This window comes from Pituophis catenifer, unplaced genomic scaffold, assembly GCF_029215685.1.
Source record: "Pituophis catenifer annectens isolate HBS135680 unplaced genomic scaffold, rPitCat1.0.hap2 SCAF_1, whole genome shotgun sequence".
Lineage (NCBI taxonomy): Eukaryota > Metazoa > Chordata > Lepidosauria > Squamata > Colubridae > Pituophis > Pituophis catenifer.
In genome coordinates, this window is record NW_027256881.1 from 335,795,079 (window position 1) to 335,812,353 (window position 17,275).

At 44.2% G+C, this 17,275-nt stretch overlaps 1 protein-coding gene across 2 annotated transcripts in view; it reads right to left on the minus strand.

The window, feature by feature from the left end:
- MKNK2 (MAPK interacting serine/threonine kinase 2) overlaps positions 1–17,275 on the minus strand; it is a 45,442-nt gene that overhangs the window by 6,903 nt on the left and 21,264 nt on the right. For both annotated transcript variants that reach the window (XM_070931796.1, XM_070931797.1), the window contains 5 exons: positions 13,755–13,834; positions 12,751–12,824; positions 12,337–12,441; positions 10,145–10,200; positions 9,781–9,876 (listed from right to left, as the gene is read on the minus strand). In XM_070931796.1, coding sequence (XP_070787897.1) covers positions 9,781–9,876; positions 10,145–10,200; positions 12,337–12,441; positions 12,751–12,824; positions 13,755–13,834 — 411 coding nt within the window. The remainder of the gene's footprint in view (positions 1–9,780; positions 9,877–10,144; positions 10,201–12,336; positions 12,442–12,750; positions 12,825–13,754; positions 13,835–17,275) is intronic.

Sequence of the window (17,275 nt, forward strand, 5' to 3'; positions counted from 1 at the left end):
AACACTGGAAAAAGTGACTTATGACCATTTTTCATACTTAAACTATTGCAGTAGCCCTACTGTGATAAAATTTGACACTTGATAACTGACTCATATTTATGACCGTTCCAATGTCCTGGGGTTACATGATGACTTTCGGAGACCTTCTGACAATCGAAGTCAATGGGGAAGCCAAATTCACTTAGCAATCGTGTCACTATCTTAATAACTGCAGTGATTCACTTAACAACGGTGGCAAACAAGGTCATAAAATGGAGCAAAATTCACTTAACAAATGTTTCACTTAGCAACAGAAATATTAGGCTCAATTGTGGTCGTAATGGGTTTCCTGGTGCTCTCTGAGCAATTTTGTTCTATCAGCTCCTAAAACAAGGGTAGGAGCATTAGCTAAAGGTAAATGTTCCCCTCGCACTTATATGCTAGTCGTTCCTGACTCTAGGAGGTGGTGCTCATCTCCGTTTCAAAGCCGAAGAGCCAGCGCTGTCCGAAGACGTCTCCGTGGTCATGTGGCCCGCATGATTAAACGCCAAAGGCACACGGAATGCTGTTACCTTCCCACCAAAGGTGGTTCCTATTTTTCTACTTGCATTTTTTACGTGCTTTAGAACTGCTAGGTTGGCAGAAGCTGGGACAAGTAATGGGAGCTCACCTCATTACGCGGCACTAGGGATTCGAACCGCTGAATTGCCAACCTTTTGATTAACAAGCTGAGTGTCTTAGCCAGTGAGCCACCGCATCCCACTATAGGAGTATTGCAACACTGGTAATGTTCCAAATATGATTGGATGCTATTTTCCCAGACCCAAATCACACTCTGTGGTTATGCAAAAATTTGGGCCCTTGCTTCATCTTAGGTCCTAGAACAGTGTTTCTCAACCTTGATAGCTTGAAGATGGGTGGACTTCAACTCCCAGAATCCCCCAGCCAGCACTGCTGGCTGGGGGATTCTGGGAGTTGAAGTCCACCCATCTTCAAGCTACCAAGGTTGAGAAATACTGTCCTAGAACAAGTAAGAATTCTTGTGGAAACCGGATGCTCCAGTTCAGGGGTGTCAAACTTGATTTCACTGAGGGCCACACTAGGGTTGTGTTTGACCTCGGAGGGCCGGGGTGGGTGTGGCCAGCTCGATGTCACTCGTGTCGGGAGCACCTGTGGTAGCTCAAGTGCTCTGCCAGCGAAAACGGGCTCCCAAGCTCTGTTTTCGGCTACGACAGCCTCCTGCAACCCTCTGCCAGCAAAAACGGAGCTCCGGAGGGCCGTGTACAGCCCCCCCGAGCTCCATTTTTGCTGGCAGAGGCACCATGGGTTAGTTCTTCACTGTTTCCAGGGCGGCCCCATGGGCCAAATCTATGCACCTCATGGGCCAGATCCAGCCCCCGGGCCTTGAGTTTGACACCCCTGCTCCAGTTGATTATTATTTCCTCTGGCTTTCAAATTGCCTTAACAATTTTTTAGCCAAGCTTGTTAAAGGGTTGGAATGGGCCTTTGGGAGAGCACATAAAGAAAAAATAAAATATGCTTCTTTCAGCTGTTCCCTATACCAATGCTAGACGCATCACACCAATTGCTGTGACTCTTTGTTTATTCTTCAGAGTGGTGTGACTGAGGGAGCTCAGAGCTGCGCTAAACTTTGATCTAGGCCGCAGAAGGAAGATCCAGGAACACATGTGATCCCCAAAGGCATTGCATCACCTCCCAGAGGACTCCAAAGGTTGCCAACAAATTCTAGCTTGGAAGACGACGCATGGGGAAAATGGTTAAATGTGTAATTGGAGAGTAATCATCTCTGCTGTAATTTGAAGCATAAAAGAAATGTAGTCAAAGCTAGTTTTGAATCCTCGTTCTACCAATCCTCTTGGAGAATGTGGCTTCTACCACACAGTTGGCAAATTTCAGTCCCCAAATTTGCACTCCCTGTTGCCAAGATGATGATGGAGAATAGTACAGGTAACCCTCAATTTACAATCCACAAGCAAGTCCAAAATATGTTGCTAAGTCAGTCATTTGTTAAGTGAGTTTTGCCTCATTTTACGACCTTTCTTGCCACAGCTGTGAAGTGAATCACTCGCTGGTAAGTTGGTAACATGGTTGTTAAGTGAATTTGGCTTCCCTGTTGACTCTGCTTGTCAGAAGTTCGCAAAAGGTCAGAACTGAGTCAGCAGAAGTAGTCTGCAGTGCTGCATTCTAACCACTGTGCCACCACAGCTCATCTGTGGTGATTGAGAATGAGACTGAGAATGACTGAGAATCTCCAAGAAAAACCAATGAGACTTCCCTGGGATGAAGCATAGAGAAGGGGAAAGGGGTGGGGAAGGACCACTCTCCCCAAGGCAGATTAATTTTGCTAGAAACAAAACATGAAAGATATTTCGAAGAGCTTTTGTATAATGCCCCATTAAATCTACATCTGTTTATCGGCAGATTCGAAAGGCTGCCTGTAAAAATGATAAAAAGTATAAACTCATCCTAAAGCTGGATCACCTGGAGACCTCACAATGGAGATTTTTTCTCTTTTGCCATCAACAGAGGTTTAGGGCAGAGGTATCCAACTTTGGCAACTTTAAGACTTGTGGACTTCGACTCCCAGAATTCCCGAGCCAGCATATGTTTCTGGGAGTTGAAATCCGCAAGTTTTAAAATTGCCAAGGCTGCTTTAGGGACTTCCCCATCCGTAAGGAGATTACAAATTTATTTATTTAGATCCACCCTCTATGAGATATGAGAGCAAGGAAGGGCACCTAATGGGGAACAGGATACCTAGGCGTGGTTTCCTGTTAATTTTTGTCCATGGGGAAGAGGTGAAATTCCAGAATTTGGAACTGATAAGCATTTGGGCAATGAATTCCCAGCACATGCCTGGGGCAGAACCTTAACTTGAGAATCAAAAGGGGACAGACAGCCATTCTAGAACAAGGAAAGAAAATGCACTCTTCACGTGCTCAAAGGGATCCTTTCACACATTCCACAGCAAAGAGCCCAACAGGTGAAGCAATGAACATTTCCCTCTCTGTTTCCTTCCCATTATGCAAGTCATAATCTGCCTCCTCTCTGTGAGATTAAAAAAAAAAATCAATGCTGGAGATAATAGCAGCTGCCCACGGAGCTGGAATTCATTCTTTCAGAGAGAGACACACACAGATACACACTCACACTCATACAAGGCACCAAGTCCACCCATGGCCACCTCCCCCTGTCCCTGAATGCAGCTGGATTGAGCCAGCAGGTGCAAGTCCCTTGCTTGCACCAAGGTTGCATCAGCTGCCAAATTCCGTCCCTCCCTTTTCAAAAGCAGAAAAAACCAACCCATGATTGCATCTAACCAGGACAGGGCAGGGCAGATGTCTAGAACTTGCTCGGCCAGCACATCCGCCCTGTGGGAGCCAGGCCAACAACTCTGGGGCTGAGCTGTGGCCTTGTATTGTGTTTGACTTCCCAGCTAAGCAGCGCCTGCGGCTCAACAGGAGAGAACACTACGTATCCCTTAATCCCTAGCAGGCGTCTTCAGAGCAGGGGTCTCCAACAGAGGTGGGTTTCAGCAGGTTCTGACCAGTTCTGGAGAACCGGTAGCAGAAATTTTGAGTAGTTTGGAGAACTGGTAGTAAAATTCTGACTGGCCCTGCCCCCATCTATTCTCTGCCTCCCAAGTCCCAGCTGATCAGGAGGAAATGGGGATTTTGCAGTAACCTTCCCTTGGATTGGGGAGGGAATGGAGATTTTATAGTATCCTTCCCCTACCATGCCCACCAAGCCACGCCCACCAAGCCACGCCACACCCATCAAGCCACACCCACAGAACCGGTAGTTAAAAAATTTGAAACCCACCACTGATCTCCAACCTTGGCAACTTTAAGCCTGGCGGGCTTCAACTCCCAGAATTCCCAGTGTGCCCACAAAAAAATGACAACAAGAGTTATCTTAGCTATAAAAGATGCATCTGGATTTAACACAGTGTTTCCCCTCCACTCATTCTTCAAGATCTCCGCTACTATGGGAGCAAAATGAAATCTGAGGAATACAAAATAGATGGGAAGGAAGACTCGAGGGTTCAGGAAAGTCGTCTTTTTTTATTGCTTTGCAGTGAATGAGAAGGGCATAGAGTTCATACATCTCTCTATGGGTCTTTCTGGGGATTATTATAACTGGCAAGGGGGCTGAGGGAAATGGAGAAGGAGAAAGAAACTGCAGGAAATTCAAATTAAACACCCTCCCTCCTCGCAGCAGCAGCAACATCCACCCATCTATGAATATGCTTATGCAAAGAGGGGAATATTCCCAGAAAGAATCAAACGACCCAAACACCTAGAGCCGTGATGGCGAACCTATGGCACGCGTGCCACAGGTGATACACAGAGTCATATCTATGGGCACATAAGCGTCACCCTAGGTCAGCTCCAGCATGCATGCGCACCACCAGCCAGCTGATGTTTGGGCCTTCTGGGCCCACCAGAAGTTGGGAAATTGGCTGTTTCCAGCCTCCAGAGGGCCTTCGGGGGGTGGGGAAAGCTGTTTTCGCCCTGCCCAGGCTCCAAAAAACCCTCTGGAGCCTGGGGAGGGCGAAAAAACGGGCTTACCAGGCCCACCGGTAACCTTTTTGCCGCCGTGTGCCAAAAGCAGGGAAGCACGGGGGGTGGGGTCGTGCGCACATGCACAGGGGGGCGTGGAGGGGGTGGCATTGAATTATGGATGTAGGCACACACATGCGTGACCCCCCCTGCACTCCCCCCGCTTTTGGCACATGACGGCAAAAAGGTTAACCATCACTGATCTAGAGTAAAATGAAAGACTGGTAACAATTAAGAAAGTGGTTTTTGTTTGTTTAAGATATCTCTTAGCCATAGAGGAGGAGGAGGAGAATACAAAAGGAAGAAAGCAACTTCCTTTGAGTAATATAGAAAGGCATATAGACCGTGTCCAACCAGATGCATGAACAAAAACACACCCACTCACACAAATAACCTCAACCGTAGAGCCAAACCTGCCCATCAAGACAGATGGGTTAGCCTGGCTATACAATAAATATGCCAAACTACAGGCACACATCTCCACCTTTTTTCTTTGCTCCTCCCATCACCCCATAGGCAGGCAAGCCTCTGCTGACCCACTTTAGCAAGCTTCTTTGCCTCCCACATCTATGGGGGGGAGGGAGGGAGGACGGGATGAGAGAGATGGAAGGGAGGGAGGACAGAATCTCAGTAAGTCTGCCGGTCCATCAGTCTGGCCTTGGCTAAGGGTGAATGTCCTCAGCAGACAAACAGAGAGAATCATCAGCCTTAGTGCTGAGAGAAGTCCTGGATAGAACCAACCAGCCGTATTCAGAAAGGCTGGTCTCTTTCTCTCTGTCTCTCTCTCTCTCTCTCTCTCTCTTTCTCTTTCTCTCTCTCTCTCTCACTCTCTCTCTCTCTCTCTGTCTCTGTCTCTCATTCTCTCTCTCTGTTTCTCTCTCTCTCTCTCTCTCTCTCAGTCTCTGTCTCTCTCTCTCTCTGTCTCTCTCACTCTCACTCTCTCTGTCTCTCTCTCTCTCTCTGTCTCTCTCTCTGCCTCTGCCTCTCTGTCTCTCTCTGTCTCTGTCTCTCTCTCTCTGTCTCTCTCTCACTCTCTCTGTCTCTCTGTCTCTCTCTGTCTGTGTGTGTGTGTGTGTGTGTGTGTGTGTGTGTGTGTGTGTGTGTTTAAAAGCATTTCTACATAAACTTCCAGAAACAAAATCAGTCAAGTGAAACTAGGACACAGGACGGCAGTTTGATCCGCCACGGAGGCGGAATATTTTACGCTTTGCGATCCCGAGGAAGACGGGGCACGGTGCGTTCTCACCGTCACCAACACCATCTTGCCTTTTTTGACCTCCCCTGCAGGCAAGCTCTGCTTGCAGATGGGACTCACACATGCCCATTTCATATGAGGATGCTGAAAAGGTTGCTAAGAGAAGAGACGCTATGGGGGGAGAGGGGGAAAAAAACTGGGTTAAAACACCAGAATAGGGAATGCATGGATTTAACTCCCTGGCTGGTTTTTATACTATGAATGGGGTTTAGGAGTTTGGGGTTCAACGTAGAAGCGGTCCTTGACTTACGACTGGTTGCTTAGCAACTGTTCAAAGTTACGACGGTTACCCACCCCGTCCCTGTATGTCAAGCACTCACCACCTGGTCCATAATTACTTCTGGTTTACAGCAACAATAACCCACAGCAAACAATGAGTTTGCTTTAAGACCACAACCAAAAGGGTCCTAATACGAGTGCCTCGCTTTGTGACAGTTGTGAATTACAACCATAATGAGCAAGCTCCGTTACCATCCTAAAACAAGAATTATCTGTATTGGGGAACCCAACTATTGTTAGTGCGTGTTGTATGAAATTGACCATCGTCTTACAGTCTAAGATAATTGGGGCAGTCCATGTTACACCTGGTTTGGGAATCTCAGTTTAAGGAAAGGCGAGTCTGCTTTGAGTTGAGCCCAATTTGGCTTCACAGTCATGACCACGTGGTTTCTTTGGCATGAAAAGTGTTTTTCTATTCCCTTCACAGTACAGATAATCCTCGATTTATAACAGTTTGTTTAGTGAGCTATTCAAAGTTACAACGGCACTGAAAGAAGTGACTTATGAACGTTTTTTCACCCAACCACTGCAGCATCCCATGGTCAGGTGATCAAAATTCAGACACTTGGCAACTGACTCGTACTTATGACAGTTGCAGTGTCCCAGGGTCATGTGATCCCCTTTTGCAACCTTCTGACCAGCAAAGTCAGCAACAAAATCAGACAAGCAAAGGTAAGCCTTCGTTTAACTGTGTTCCTAGAGCTCCATCTTAGCCCCGACCTGTGTACTTTTCGCCGCGCACTTAAGACCCTCCTATTCCAGCAAGCCGGACTGGCCTAATACGATTTTTTATTATGGGTGTGTGTATGTTTTAACTTGCGAGCCAATTTTATATATTGATTTTAATTGGTTTTAAATTTTATAAATCTATGTATTTTAATATGGCTGTACACCACCCTGAGTCCTTCGGGAGAAGAGCGGTATAGAAATCGAATAAACTCTTAAACTCTTCCTAATTTAACAGCTGCAGTGATTCAATTAACAACTACGACAAGAAGGGTTAAAATGGGGTAAAATTCACTTAACAATTTTCTCTCTTAGCAACAGAAATTTTGGGCTCAATTGTGGTCGTAAGTCAAGGACTACCTGTATTACCATTCTGGACAAATAAATGCCTGTCCTGTCTTTTCCTGAAACCTCCCTTAATGGAGGCACTCTATCTCCCAAAAAGTTTTTCTAACTTTAATTATAACATAATCATATAAAACATTTTCAAATTTTAAATATTGATTTATCCTAGCCACTCAACAGTTGCAACAAGGAACATAAAATTAAAATCCAACAGCAAAATAAGGTAAAGGTAAAGGTTCCCCTCACACGTATCTGCTAGTCGTTCCCAACTCTAGGGGGCGCTGCTCATCTCCGTTTCAAAGCCAAAGAGCCAGCGCTGTCCAACGTCTCCATGGTCATGTGGCCGGCATGACTAGACTCCAAAGGCGCATGGAATGCTGTTACCTTCCCACCAAAGGTGGTCCCTATTTTTCTACTTGCATTTTTTACGTGCTTTCGAACTGCTAGGTTGGCAGAAGCCGGGACAAGTAACGGGAGCTCACCCTGTTACACGGCACTAGGGATTCAAACCGCTGAACTGCCGACCTTTCGATCGACAAGCTCAGCGTCTTAGCCACTGAGCCACTGCATCCCCAAAATAGCTAACAACAAAAAACCCTCAAACAAAATAATACATGAACTCTGCTTGAGAATGATCTAAATTCTAAATCCATATGGCAATAGGCTACCAAAAAAAAAAATCACATTCTGAAGGTCTCCCCTCCAAATACGAACCAAGCTGGATCCTACTTAGCTTGCAAACCCTGAAAAGATTACCAAGGTATTGCAACCTGTATATTTTGGGAAGTGATTTATAGAAGGACGCCTTCATTCAGCAGAACCTCCCTCATTATTGCACATCTCGAAAGAAATAGGGAAATTGGGACAGTTTGCAGGGTAAGAAAAAATATCAGAGATTCAATGATGGGGCCAGACAGAGGATTAATAAGGCAATCTTCCTAAGGATTAATAAAGTTACTCTTCCAACTATTCGTCTTCCCCAATATTTGGGCCACCCAATGTCCACGAAGATGCTACTTGAAGGGCCTATTTTAAAAGATCCATTAAGGTAGAGATTTATCAAATGGACAAATATGTTCCCAAATTTGAGAAGAGCAAGTACAGATCACGCTAGGCATGGAAGGTCTACAAAGGTGGCATTTTTTTAAAATGCCAACTCTAATTGAGGACTGAAAACTAGCTGAAATGCACGAAGTTTGCATGCATTCTTTGACTCTAAACAAGCAGAAAATCATTTGAACAATATTTGGAAATTGCATCGCTAACATTCTACAAACTGGCTGAAGAGCTTTCTGGGGGCGGGATCATCAAAATGGCTTACTATATTGGACAAGAAAGCCATGATCTGCTGCTCTTGTTTCTTCAATCTTTTCTCTACTACTTCGTCGTGCACTTTCTTGTGTGTGGCTGGCTATAAATTTTGGCTACCTAAGCCATAGGAGAGGAAAGATGCAAAGGATTTCACTACAGAGCCTCTGTATTGAAAGCGGATTATCAGCAATAAAACTATTTCCTATGAAGCTTAAAGATAAAAAAAAAAATCCCTAGCAGGCTTTACTAGCTAGAATTTTCCATGAATAGTCTAGCTGCAACTTGATAGCTGCATGCAAAATAGTCTCCAATGTTCCTCTACAAATCAAAGAGATTCTAGGCAAGAACTTCAAAAGGATAGTGAAAAAGGATGGGTTGGTATGCAAAAAGGGAGCAATTATCTCAGGGTAGATAATATAGGTAAGTCCTTGATTTACGACCACAACTGAACCCAAAATTTATGTTGTTAAGTAAGACATTTGTTAATGTCTCATTTTGCCCTCTTTTTCCACACAATTCACACTAGCTCCCAGAGATTCCTTCTACCTATGTAACTATCAATTACCACATCAAGCCTATAAAAGGATGGCTGAATCTGCAAAGATCTGTAAATCTAGCATCAACAAGCGCTCAGATGCCTTCAGAATTCCCAAGACAACCTACAGATGCTGTGTCCTCCTCCCTTACTGGGATGAGGTAGCAATAGCAATAGCACTTAGATTTATATACCACTTCGTAGTGTTTTTACAGCCCCCTCTAAGCGTTTTACAGATTTAGCCTGTTGCCCCCAACAATCTGGGTCCTCATTTTACCCACCTCAGAAGGACGGAAGGCTGAGTCAACTTTGAGCCTGGTGAGATTCGAACTGCCAAATTGCAGGCAGCCGACAGAAGTAGACTGCAGTACTGCATTCTAACCACTGCGCCACCGCAGGTATTAGTTAGAGAGGCTGCTAAATGAAATCTAAGTACTGAACGTGCCTTATACCTATTGATTGATTAACTGCTTTTGGGGAATCACCTGAATCTCATTTCAAAACCTGTTACGTTTTTTAGCAGTGAATCCCATAAAGACAATATACACTATGGAAAACGCATTTCCATTTAAAAGCAATTTCCCCTAAATGAGGCCTTCAGATTAGCAGACTAGGAAAAATAGACTTGGATCTATTTTATTGGGCGATCAATTTCCTTCCTTCCTTCCTTCCTTCCTTCCTTCCTTCCTTCCTTCCTTCCTCCCCTCCCCCCTTGGGACCCCTATGATTCTATGAAATACATTTCTCCTTGGGGAGGGACCACTTACCGGAGTGAGAAGCTCTGGGGTAGAGATGGGAGAACAATCACCATTCAGCTTGATCCCACTTCCTAAATCGAAATCACAGATTTTCACCGGGGACACCTGGTGTTGGAGACAAAGGGAGGGGGGGGCAAAGGGGGAGAATGAGAGAGAGGAAAAAAGTAACCTCTTTTGGAAGAAAACCCCAAGCTAACTGGAATTTAACATTCTGTCATAAATCCAATCCCCGTTTCTTATGCACTTATACTTCATTAGCCCACTTATCAGACTATCCTGCATCAGCAAGTTTCTTCAACCTCCCTATCTTGCAGCACACGTGACCCCCTCAGAGACTGGGAACTAACCAAGGAGCAATTAAACTACTGCTTACCTGATTTGAACTCTCACAGAGAATATTTTCTGGTTTTAAATCTCTATGTGCTATTCCTGTAATAAAAGAAAGAAAGAAGCTTAACATTAGCAGTTAATACTTTCTGCTTTTGACTGGACGAACATGACCAAGCAGCTGTCGGAGTGGAAAAGACAACGGGAAAAAAGTTGAGCCAAATTGTGTAATCTGATCATGCTGAAAGAAGCCTTAAATCCATCTAACCAAGCATCAAACCATGGTCAGCACAAACACCCTTAACACCTAATGTTTACAGAAGCCAGAAGGGTCCTGTCCCTTGTTTTATTCCAGATCCCTTTCAGAAAGCTACTTGGGAAGGAAAGAGTACATTTAATTAAAATATCTCCCAGTTGTCTCTTCCTCTCATGGAACTGAATACTCCCAACAGTTCTCTCCAGTGCATAAAGGGTTCATTTATTAGTTTAGGTCAGTAGTCCTCAATCTTTGTGGCTTGGCAGCCCAGCTTGTGGGAGGAGGGGGGTAGAGGGGAACTGGGCCACATGAGTGGTGGGTCAGTGCACATAGCTCTACCCACTCAAGTGAGAAGAGAAGCTTTTGGGGCGTGGTTTTGCATTCCTTTAGGCTTCTCCGGGCCAAAAGCTTTTGCAAAGGGACTGAAGGCCTGAAGCAGTACAAGATTGCTCCCCTGAAGCCTTTCGTCCGTTTGCAAAAAGCTTTCGGTGCAGAGAAGAGAAACCTTTGGGGGCACAGTCTCGTGCTCCTTCAGACTCACTGAGGCTGCCTCAAAAGCGGATCAGGTGTCCTGCGCAGGCAGCCTCAGTGAGTCAGCGAAGCTGAGCAAGGCCCGCACATCCCACTCAGCCTCTGCTCTCATCACTTCGCTTTTAGAACATTGGAAGCAGGTAGCTTGGTGGCCCGGCTTGGAGGGAGGAAAGAAGCCTTTGGGGCGTCACTCGTGAGAGTGGAGCTGTGCGACATGGCAGCCTACCGCTTCCGTGGCCCAGTTCCGAATAGGCCGCGGCCCAGACATGGTTGGGGACCCCTGGTTTAGGTGACAGTCCCCAAGCAACTGTTATTAAAAAATATTTATATCCCACCTTATTAGTGACAACACGACCTAATGTAGTTTTCTACTGGCGTAAACTTTAAAAAAAAATCTTAAAAACAGATTAAGATATCAACATTAAGCTCAACTGGTATGCTCATTAAAATAAAATAAAATTTTAAAAAACCAGCATATCAAAATGATGCCAGAGAAAAAGGCCACGACAATTTTGAGGGACAGAAATCTTCAAATTTGGCAATCGCATTGAAAATGATCCCTACCACACAGTTAGCTAACACTAGGTCTAATAGTAGTCAAGGTCTAACAGTATAGTAGCCAGTACACCCATTGATGGATTGGTTAGTTGGACAGACGACATGAAGAGAAAATGGTCCTTCAGAGTTCTTGGTCCTATAAATGATGCTCTCTATAAACTTTGAAGGCCATCTTAAGTTGATGGCCTTGTGATGGAGTTCTGTTAAATCTACTTCATGCAAGGAAATCTCCTTAACTAAGTATTCAATCAGAGGCCTCTGCTTTCCAACTGCTAGTACTGAAGGAAAGAGCTAACAATTAAGAAGTATCAATTATAATCTGCAGCAACCAGATAAAGCTCAGTTTCATTGCATTTTTGCAGATATTTCCCCGAATGAAAAATATGTATTTACAGACAGGATAAGAGAAGAGGAAAAGGCAAATTATAGAAAAGTGCCGAGTTCAGGCCTTAGCAGATTCCTGGACATCATAAACGCTATAGTAATACAGTGTGAAAAAGATGAGGACAGGCTAATGCAGATAGCTTGAAATTTACCACAGCACTGAGATCTACTTAGTACAGTATTTTTTCAACCATGGGACCTTGAAGATGTTATGTGTGGACTTCAACTCCCAGAATTCCTCCCCCACCATTCATGTTGAGAAACAATAGCTTGGTGCAGGGGTGTTCAACCTTGACAACTTTTAACACTTGTGGATTTCAGCTCCTAGAATTCTGGGAGTTGAAGTCCACAGGAATTCTGGGAGTTGAAGTCTGCAGGTGCTAAAGTTTGGACACCCTTGGCTTATTGGATTGCAAAGAGACTTATGTTGCACCATGCAATGCTTTGGAAACACACACACACACACCCTCAAAAATACCATGCCCCCAGCATTCATTTTTTTTACCCACCTTTATTGTGCAAGAAATTAAGGGCACTGGCTATGTCGTGCACCACCATGCTGGCCTCTAGCTCATTGAAATGGCGTCGACGGTGGATATGGGTTAAGATGGAGCCTGGAAAGATACGTTGAAAATCTCAATTAAGCCATGGACCAAGATCTGAAGCAGATCAGGTCTGCCCGACTGTGGCAATTTTAAGACCTGGGGACTTCAATTCCCCAGCCAGCTATGATGGGAGTTGAAGTTCCCAGGTCTTAACATTCTCAAGGCTGGACACCCCTGATGTAGATTATATATGGACAATTACAACGTGTACAATTTATGGCATTTCCCTCCTTACTTAAATTGGAAAAAATGGGGCTTTAAAAATAAGTTCTCTCTCTCCCACCTACAAAATCAAAATTCATTTGGCCGGTGACTCACCTCCTCTCATCTTCTCAAACACGAGGTAGAACCGGTCCTCTTCTTCAAAAAACTCGATCAACTCCAGGATGTTCCTAAAGAAAAAGACAGGGGAGGGCGGGACAGTAATTAGGGATAAGAAGAGACAGGTAAGACAAAGGAATGACATCCGTTTCATTTTCATTCAAAAATCAATCCTGATTGATCCTAATCTCATATTTTCCCTCACAGCAGGCAAAACACCTCTCAAGCAATCACAATGCAGAGAACGAAGTCCAGACTTTCCTTTCCCCCGGAGCGAATATTCAGAGATAGAGTGCCCCTTGATATGGAAGTTCAGGCAATCCTCGTCTAGTGACCATTTAAAGTTACAGTGGCACTGAAAAAGGTGATTTATGACTGTTTTTCACACATAAAACCGTTACAGCATCCCCACAAGTCAACCAATCAAAATTTGGGTGATTGATTTTAATTAATTTGATTTAATTTAATTTGATTTATATGCTGCCCTTCTCCGGAGACTCAGGGAGGCTTACAATGCGTTAAGCAATAGCCTTCATACTTTTGTATATTTATACAAAGTCAGCTTATTGCCCCCACAAACTGGGTCCTCATTTTACCTACCTTAGAAAGGATGGAAGGCTGAGTCAACCTTGAGCCTGGTAAGATTCGAACCTGCAGAAATTGCAGGCAGCTGTGTTAATTACAGGGTGCATTAAACCACTGTACTACCAAGGCTCCTTTTGTAGTTTTGATTGACAACTGACATATATTTATGACAGCTGCGCTCTCCATTTAATCACCGTTTGTAACCTTCCCAGCCAGCTTCCCACAAGCAAAGTCACCAGGAGAAGCCGGATTCACTTAACAACTGCAGGATTCACTTAACAACCATAATGATTTGCTTACAGCTGAGGTAATAAAAGGAATCCTGGGAGTTGAAGTCCACAAGTCTTAAAGTTGCCAAGGTTGGAGACCCCTGATCTAGATACAGCAAAGATCAAGCTTAAAACTCTGCCCAGTACCTGTGTCCTTGGCACTGATACAGCATTTCCACTTCTCGAAATACCCGATTTCGGATGTGTCCAAGACGCTTTTCAATTATCTTTCAAAGAAAAAAAAAATAAGGGAAAGGCTAGTTATAACAACGTCAAGCCAAAACAAATATGCCGAGCAGGTATGTTGCATGCAAAACTTTGCTTCTTTCAAACAAACAAAATGAGCAATGATTTTGAAACCAAGCACACAACGCTTCTCAAACTTGGCTCCCTCCAACTGCTCTTCAATCCTCCCTGGAAAAGGGGTGGGGGGGGGGGCTGATCTGAAGTCATATTCCATGGGGAGGGGGTGATATCAGCTATTAGGCTCTATGATCTTGTATGAAACATGAGCAAAGTACAACAGGCGCTGGAGATAATTGTTTATGGAGGTATTTACAAGATAGCATTGAAACCAACCCAAGTTCCAATCTCATTAACATCCCGAAACTCTAGAACCAATTCTACAAAACATGAGTTTTTCATATGCAAAGGCAAATAGGCTGTTTCTTTATGCAATTTTATACCCAATGAAGAAAAGGCCATTTTTTTTTTTCAACTGGTAATTTTAAAAAAACTCAAACTCGTCTACTTAAGGTATACAGCTGAATATTTCTTTTTTGCAAAAAGAGTTTCCTAGGACTTCAAACACTAACAGAGAAGGGGGAGTTAAACCATCCCCGGCCCCGATGGTTTCGCTCCTTGCAATTCTCATGCCCTCTTTTCTTCCCATCCCCTGCCTCCTCAGTTCCTCCCCCCCCACACTGCCCCATCTCCCTTCCTAATCCCTTTAGCTTCTTGCAATCTGTAGAACAAATTGGGCCTTTTGACTCAGAATGGCAAAATTCCACCTGTGAAACTGTATTCAAAAGAGTTTGGGGGAGCAGACATGCATCGGGCAAGTCTCTGCACTCCCCCAGCCTTGCACAATAACAACAGTAACCTCAGTGACTTATTCAGAAGAGGGAGGGAAGGGATTCTCCAGCTGTTCTTTGAGCAGCTGATCTTTTTCTTTTTTCTTTCCTTCCTTCCTTTCCCCCTTTCTTTTCTTCCTTTCTTCCTTCATTTTCTTCCTTCTTCCCTTTCCTTCCTTCCTTTTCTTCCCTTCTTCCTTCCCTTATTTCCACCTTTCTTTTCTTTTCTTCCCTTTCTTCCTTAATTTCTTTCCTCCTTTCCTTCCTTCCTTTCCTTCCCTTCCTTCTACCTTTCCTTTTTTTCTATTCCCTTCTTTCCTCCTTTCCTTCCTTCCTTCTTTTCCTTCCTTCCTTTCCTTCCCTTCCTTTCTTTCCACCTTTCCTTTTTTTCTTTTCTTCCCTTCCTTCCTTCCCTTTCCTTCTTCTTTCCTTCCTTCCTTTTCTTCCCTTCCTTCCTTTCTTTCCACCTTTCCTTTTTTTTCTTCCCTTCCTTCCTTCCTTTCCTCCTTTCCTTCCTTCCTCTCTTCCTCTTCCTTCCTTCCCTTCCTTCTTCTTTTCCTTTTTCTTCCCTTCTTCCCTTCTTCCTTCCTCTTTTCTTTCTTTCTCTCTCTCCCTCCCCCCTCCAAGGGTTTTTTTTTACCAGCCTACCTCTTTGCAACTGCAACAATGCGCAAATGGCTGGGTATGAAACTCGAAGAGCAGAAGGGTGGAAAATGGATTATTTATGCCCCTATCCCACCCCACACTTCTCTGCTCCCCAAGTTGCCACTTTGCAGCCGGCGACGAATGAAAGAGCTGTTGTTTCTCGCCGTCTGCCAACTTTAAAAAAAAAAAAAAGGAAAAAAGCCCCACTCCCTAGAGAGACGGGAACGCAGTGTGCAGCAGCTGCATTCTCCTCCCTCTACTCTGGGAGGTTTTCAACATCACCATCCTTTTGGCTTCTCTTTCAGATTTACATCAGATTTACAACTGTCCTCTTCTCCCTTCCCCGAAGCCATGGCATCTGCACAACACAAACACACACGCACACACAAACGGACTGGTGCCAGGTTCTCCCTGTCCCATTTTAGATCATCTGCGTCACTGTTCCTGCCTAATACAAGCTGGCAGGAGGGATTAAAGGAGGGGGGGGAAAGGCTGAGGGAGGAACAATTGGGTTTGAAAAGAGAAAAGGTCAAGCTGGGAGAGGCAGCTGAGAGAGATGCCTCTCAGTGAAATTTTAAACAGAAAACTAAATTTTAGGCCTTTCAGTAGACAGCTGCCGCAGAGGAATTACGGGGGGTGGGGGGTGGGGGATTGCTTGCTTTGTTTATTTTTCCTCAAGTTGCTTATTTACCGAACAATCGATTTAAAGAGATTAAGGCTGCCACAAATTAAGTGAGGAAATCTACACTGAATTGAGCTGTAAGCATCTTGGACCAAAGATGTAAACCACAGGGTCTTATGGCTGGAAGGAGTCGTAACAGAATAACAAGAGTTGGAAGGGGCCTTGGAGGTCTTCTAGTTCAACCCCCTGCTCAGGCAAGAAACCTTATACCATTTCAGACAAATGGTTGCCCAATCTCTTTTTAAAAACTTCCAGTGTTGGAGCATTCACAACTTCTGGAGGCAAGTTGTTCCACTGATTAATTGTTCTAACTGTCAAGAAATTTCTCCTTAGTTCTAAGTTGCTTCTCTCCTTGATTAGTTTCTTGTTCTCAGGTGCTTTGGAGAATAGCTTGACTCCCTCCTCTTTGTGGCAGCCCCTGAGATATTGGAACACTGCTATCATATCACTCCTAGTCTTTTTTCTTAATTTTCATATAGCATTCAATTCTCTGCTCAAAAAAAGAATAAAAGTATCTCAAACAGATGGCTAGACATAGCCACTACAGGGTAGCTCGCTCCCTTTCTGGGGAACTGGTTCCACTGGGATTCTGTCTTTGTGATATACATTTGAAAAACTAATAATTAAAAAGCTACTCCCAACCCTCACCCCCACCCAAATGTTCACATATTCATTTCTTGGAACCATCCTTTGATATACAGTGCAGGATTTGTAGTTTAAGCCCTTCTGGAAGATGCTAGTTTGGGGGCAGGGGCCAAGGTTCAACAAATGTATTCATTTTTTGATTAAATTTATCTGCCACTTATCTCGTTTTAAAGCGGCTCTGGGAGACAAGTAGATTTAAATAAACTGCCAGCTTTAGACCCCAAAAGTTCTGTCATCATCTCTTAGTTAGTCTGGCACCATCCGTGACATCCTGTTTGTTCCCCATTTGTAATCGACTAAATACAGCTATTCATTTAAGAATTGAAAAGCAGGCTTGATTTTATGTTAATATCTTAGGCAGAAGAGTCACGGGGCTGTTTTCCCAAGCAGGTTTAAAAAAACAAAATAAAAATGGAGAGGCAGAGGAAAGGAAGGGACTAAACAATCTTAATCATTTTTCTCAAAGACCGAGAAGACAGACGTCCTGTTTATTTCAGGCAGCAGCATGACTTTCAAAAGATGCTAGAAACAGAAGAGCTGTTTCATTCTTACTAATCATGCAGTTATGTGGCTGGCGTGTTATTATTAGAGGAACTAATCAGCTGATATGTAAAGTATACCTC